This window comes from Condylura cristata, unplaced genomic scaffold (assembly GCF_000260355.1).
Source record: "Condylura cristata isolate star-nosed mole 26May11 unplaced genomic scaffold, ConCri1.0 scaffold00004, whole genome shotgun sequence".
NCBI classification, from domain to species: Eukaryota; Metazoa; Chordata; class Mammalia; order Eulipotyphla; family Talpidae; genus Condylura; species Condylura cristata.
The window spans coordinates 4,297,966-4,303,649 of NW_004567105.1; the positions used below are offsets into that span (position 1 = coordinate 4,297,966).

The window sequence follows — 5,684 nt, forward strand, 5'->3', positions numbered from 1 at the left end:
CCCCCGCCGCCTCAGACACGGCACCCCTGCGGGAACGGTGCCAGCCCCCCGCCGCCTCAGACACGGCACCCCTGCGGGAACGGTGTGGCCAGGAATCCTGCTCTGGCGCCCCAGCCCAGCAGGGGGTGCGGCGCCCCCCCCCCGCCCCACGCCCCACTGGGCCTGGGCCAGGTGCCACCCCCGACTGTGTGCCCAGCTTTTGGTCCTGGCTGTACCCGCCCCCCCGCCAGCCCGGCCCTGATTGCCTCGCCTGAGAAGTGTCTCGGGGAGGCCGCCGGCCAGCTCCTCCAGCCGAGCCTGGAGAGACGTGTGGGGCCCCAGATTTAGCTGCAGCCACCATTGTGGGTGCCCACTGTTGGTCGCCCCCCCCCAAGAGAGCATGAGAGCTCTGTGGGAGGAGTCACCCTCTGGACATTCTCTGCAGGCCTGAGAAGATGGGGGTGAAGGGGGTGCGGGGCTGGGCCCTGGGCTGGGGCGCCGGTCGTGGGCAGTGGTGCTCACAAAGCTGTCTCTTGTCTTCTCTGTTTCTCCGGCTTCTCCCCAACCCCACCCCACACCCCTGCTCTGCTTTTGCCCGGGTTTGGCCGGGCAGTGCCGACATACGGCCCTTACGGTAGGTTCTGCTGTCGGTCTGCACGTCTGTCCTGCACGTCGGCCCCGGGCCGCTCGCCGCATGCGTCTTCGGCCCCTCCCCACAGGCACCCCGGGTGGGAGAGCGCAGACCCTGCCCGCCCCGGGCCCCCTCCTGGGTCTGTCGTCCTGGAATCGCCCTGCTTGTTTTGGGGGGTCTTTAGCGATGTCCCCGACAGAGGACATGCAGGTGGAACCCACACCCCTTTCTCCTGGGTTGTGGGGCCTGAGCAGTGGGCGGGCATGGCGGGGTGCGGGAGGGACCTCGAGCGGGCCTGTCCCCTGCGGGGCCTGTCTCTGGGTGCTGCCTTGAGTGCGGTGCACCCCGGGGAGCTGGGGCCCCGCGCAGGCCCAGGCCCCTCCCAGCCCCCCACCTGTGGACATGGCTCGGGACTGCCCGCTCTGCTTCCTGTGGCGCCGAGTCGCCCTGCAGGACTGCGGCCTCCTGTGCCTCGCAGGTCCCCGACCCCGTCTCTGTCCAGGAGAGGGCGGCAGGGGCAGCTGCCCAGGACGCGGGCCGGGGCCCGGCTGCCTGGCCTCCCGCTTCTCAGCCCCCGCTGGTCCTGCCCGCAGGCCACTGTGCCCCCATGAAGAGCATCTCCAGCAGCCTCAAGGAGACCATGAACCCGCACGACATCGTGCAGGACGCCATCCACAACTTCTCGCCCGCCTACCAGCAGTACACGCAGCAGTCCACCCTGGAGCCCGGGCCCCCCTGGCGCGGCAGCACCCACGGGCTCTCGCGCTCCCACAGCCTCGGCGGCGCCCGCGACCACGAGAAGACGCTCCTGCTCAGCTCCGACGACGAATTCTAGGCGGCGGCCGCTGGGGAGGGCGGCCCGTGGCTTTGCGTCGCCCTCGACCGGGCCAGAGACACAGCGCTTCCGGGGCAGCGGCCGGACGCTGTCCGCCCAGGGGACAGCCGGCTCGCCGGGAGCCGTCAGGGGTGTTTGCACGTGGCCGAGGTTGCCCTGCCCCGGCGAGGCGCAGAGACCCTGGAGATGCCCCTGTGGCTCGGGACCAGCCGTGCCCAGGCCCAGCGTTGTGACCAGGCTGGCCACGGCCTTTTCCTGCCCCAGACTCTAGAACCCGCCCAAACACCGTGCAATACCGGGGCCGGCTCCTTCTGGCCTGCCCCTCCCACACCGTGCCCCCCTCGACCCTTCAGCCTCACGCCCCCTCCCCCGGCAGGCCGCCGGCGCACCGCGAGGGTCAGAGCCGCAGCCCACCCGGGGGTGCTCAGGTGCCGCTCTGAGCAGCCGGCGGGAGTGTCTGTGGGCCTGGGGGGTCTCCCCTGAGCACGCACCTTCCACCTGCCTCGCCCTTCCCCCGGTCTGCTGACCACAGCCCACAGCCCACACTGCCCCCTGACTGGGGTCTCTCTTCGAGCGTTTGGGGCCTAGCCCTTGCTTCCTGGCTGCTCACCGGGTCGGGGCGATCCACCCTTCTCCCCGGCCACAGTGCTGAGGGAGGGGGCGTGGGGGCGGGGCCTGCCGCTGGCCGCTGGAGGTGGGAGGGTGTTCTCACACTTCTCTCCCCGGCCCCGGGCGTCTTGCCTTGTCCAGCCCTGGCCCGCCTCCTCCGTGCCTTAGTCACACGTGAATGCTCCTTCCCTGGGCCCTCGCTCCGTTACGCGGCTGGCACCCAGAGGAGCTGGCAGGGCCCGGCGCGGCGCCCTTGGACAGCCTCTGGTGGCCAGGACCCCCGGCCCCTCGGCGGCGCCCCCACTGCTCGCCTGGAGCCCTCACTGGCCTCGCACGGGTGGCCACTGTCTAGGTGGCCCTGGGCGACCAGCGGCGTGTTTGTCTGCAGGAGGTGTCCCGTCCCGGCGCTCGAAACCCGCGGCAGCAGCCTGCGAGAGGGGTGAGGGGACAGAGCTTCCCTGCAGTCCTCGGGCACTCCTGGGCGAACAGACCCCTCGCGGGACCGTGCAGGCGCCAGCGTGGGCGTCCACCTTGGCAGCTTCTCTGGCCGCCTGGTGATCAGGCTGGGCCCAGCAAGCACAGAGCCGGCTCCCCCGGGGCCGGTGGGCCCAGCCAGCCAGACCCGGCTGACCACGGGGCGGCCTGAGGAGGCCTCTGACTCCACTCCCCGTCTGCTTTCACCAGTCTGTCCGATTCTTCCAGGCCAAAGTCTGCTCCGCCCCCTGCCCCCTGGACTTTGCCCGGGTGCCCACCACGGATGGGGTGGAGAGGGGGTTCAGGGCAGCGAGCTGGCGGCCCCTGGGCAGATGGGGGCTGGGGAGCCAGGCCTGTCACCCCTCTTTCCTAGGATGCGGAACCTTGTCTTTCTGTTTTTTAATTTGCCCCTCCCCCATCGAGTAGCTCTTTGTACATAAAAAGTACTTGAAAAGCGGGTGGTATGGTGCGAGAAGCCAGAGCCCCTAGTTTTGTATCTCGTGTGTGACCGCCTCGCGTCCCACCAGAAAGCGCTCTATTTTGGTCTCTGTGACATTTTAAACGCGTGACAGAAGTGAGCAAACAAAGTGAGAAAGAAATATATATATGAGATAATATAGATTGTACAAAACCTCTCTGCCTGTGCTGAGGTTTTTCCCGCCCTCTTCCTCGTGCCCCACCCACCCTGGCTCCGGGCGGCGCCTGTGGGCAAGGGTGTCCTGGGGAACCATCCGGCGCTGAGCGTGTGGGCTTCGGTGAGGGAGACTCGCACTGCAGACACTGAAACTGGGGTCGCCGCCCCCTCTGGACAGTGTCTCTGCTCCCCGGGCCAGCAGGGCCCCCAGGGCCGATACCGCATTCCTCTGGCTCAGCCAGCTGGGTGGGCTCACGTAGCTGCAGCACATTCCAGCAGGTGTCAGATTTCCTGGGGTCCCCCTCGCCGCTCTCTTCAGCCTTCCTCATTCCCCCCGCCCCCCGAGCCCCTAGGTGCTGCCCCTCAGGGGCGCGGAGGCCAGGGATGGGGCTGGCGGGCTGTGGGCTGGCCAGGCAGGTGCCTGGCACGGAGCGCCCTCCACTGCCACCTCCTGCATGCCTTCTAGGGGCCTGCCTGCTGCTGACCCAGTGCTCAGGAATGCGGCGTGGGTGGGGGAAATTCCCAGGCAGCGGTCACCTCCCTGCCTCCCACAGCTTCCTCTGCCCTGCCCACCGGCCTGAGCTCAGCACCTCGGGATCGGGATGGAGGGGCGGCAGGGAAACCGCCCAGCCCCACCGCAGAGGCATGCTTCAGGACCAGCCAGCCCGTGTGGTTTGGCCCTCCCCACACCAGCACATCGGCCTTCCCCAGGGCTTTCTCCCAGCCCACCAGGCTCCCGCGCCCACCACGCAGCCCAGTGCTCAGGTGGGCAGGCGCCCCCTGCCTCATTTCCAGTGCTGGTTACTTGAGCCCTTAGGAACGTACCTTTATTGTACTGGGGACTCGGCTGCAAGAAGCCGAATCAGTCGCCCACCAAAGGTCACGCAGCTCAGAAAAGACATCGAAGTCCAAAGCCGGATTTCCCTGGCCAGCAGGCCCCAGCGCCAGGCCCTCCTTGGGAGTCTCCCATGGGGGGTGGGAGCGCCGCAGAGGGGCCTAAGTGACATCTAGTGCGACACAGGGCTGCGTTTGAGGCCGGCAGGCCGGAATCTGGGAGCCGCGCTCTCCTCCCCGTGCCTTCCGGAACATGGGGAAAATATTTCCTACTTGGCAGTAGGACACCAGACCTCCATGTGAAAGTGCTGGAAAGATTCCGCTTCAGCTCAGACTTTTTCCTCTGGGCCGGACTGTTTACATGCTGAAAGGACGCCCAGGGAATGTAACCCCACTGTCCTGGTTTGGCTCCCCGGGGAGCCCCTGGGGTCCAGGCAAACAGACGGAAGCACAGATGTTTCAGCACCACCCTTCTGGGCTCCCGCCCCTAACTGCCGCGCCCCCACAAACCAGCCCACATGAGCTAGTTACACTGCAGTTTTCCATCAGCAAATAGGGGCTCCCCTGCCCCCTCCCCAGCAGAAGGTCCTACCTGAGGTTGAAAGCAGAACCCCATCTTAGCCCTTCATTTAGAAACACCCCCTACATACCAGAACACACACTTCCTTGTGGAAAAAGAGAACTTTATTCAGAGAATCTATAAAATACAGAAGGCGGATAACTCGCTTACTGTAGGTCAGAAAATAAATAAATTCTGGGTGCCAGGCAATTTTTTAAAAATATTTTTTTTTTGGTTATTGTTCCATCTGGCTTTCCCTAAATATAAGATAATGTGATTTATTTGTAGATATAAAATATAAAGTCCAGCTCAGGGTCACACCCACTTTGCGCAGGAAGTGGGCCTGAGGGCCCTGGCTGGGGAGAATAACTTAGATTTGTGCAATAAATAAACAGCAGGGGGCGGGCAGCTGTATACAGTGCAAGGGGGGCCTGGGCTTCCCAGGAGAGCGGAGAGTGGCAATGGCCAGTGGTCAGCCCCACCACTGGGTGCTCATGCGGTGTGGTGGGACCTTTCCCGTCTAAAGACCCCCACCCCGACTGCAGGGTCTGTCTGTTCATCTGCCCAGCGGCCACTGTGGTCACTTCTTGAACGCCTTCTCTTGGCTGGCCAGCCTCCTGGTGCCAGGGCTGGGCCAGGCCTGCTCCTTCTTTCTCGCCCTCTGCGACACCTTCTCTCTCCCTCTGCTACTTTCCCCTGACTCCCGGGTCAGGAAGGTCCTTCTGCCATTTTTTCCAGTCTGTGTTCAGGGTCCCCCTGAAAACCAAGGTAGCAGTGGGAGGCCCTGGCTTGTGGGCACCCACTGCACAAGTGGTCGGCTGAGGCTTCCCCAGGCCTCTGTAAGGACTCTCTGGGAGGCCTGCTGCCAGGCCCAGCGCTGGGCTGGAGGGAGCTGGCTTCCCAGGCTGGGAGTGGGGGGGTCACCACCTCCTTGGGAGTCCGGGGAGGGAAGGGGCTGTAGGCACAACTGAGCGAAGTTTACAAAACAAGGTGGCCCTTTTCTCCCAAAGCCCTTCTCAGGCCCTGGGTCCTCCCCACCTAAGTCTGAACTTCCGCCAAAGGAGACCTCACCCCACCACCTATCCAAAGTTGCTCCGCCCCACAGCCATTAGGTCCCAATTTGGTGGGG

The 5,684-nt window shown here is 65.2% G+C and overlaps 2 protein-coding genes across 2 annotated transcripts in view; one reads left to right on the forward strand and one right to left on the reverse strand.

Annotated features, from left to right (window-relative positions):
- The window catches only part of TMEM184B (transmembrane protein 184B), a gene marked incomplete at its 5' end in the record, with an annotated part of 8,748 nt that extends 5,585 nt beyond the window's left edge, over positions 1–3,163 (forward strand). Inside the window, 2 exons of the mRNA XM_012735124.1 lie at positions 593–613; positions 1,204–3,163. Of these exons, the coding sequence (XP_012590578.1) occupies positions 593–613; positions 1,204–1,445 (263 nt within the window). The remainder of the gene's footprint in view (positions 1–592; positions 614–1,203) is intronic.
- MAFF (v-maf avian musculoaponeurotic fibrosarcoma oncogene homolog F) overlaps positions 2,375–5,684 on the reverse strand; it is a 12,191-nt gene continuing 8,881 nt past the window's right edge. The window contains exon 4 of the mRNA XM_004676447.2: positions 2,375–2,482. Within this exon, the coding sequence (XP_004676504.1) occupies positions 2,375–2,482 (108 nt within the window). The remainder of the gene's footprint in view (positions 2,483–5,684) is intronic.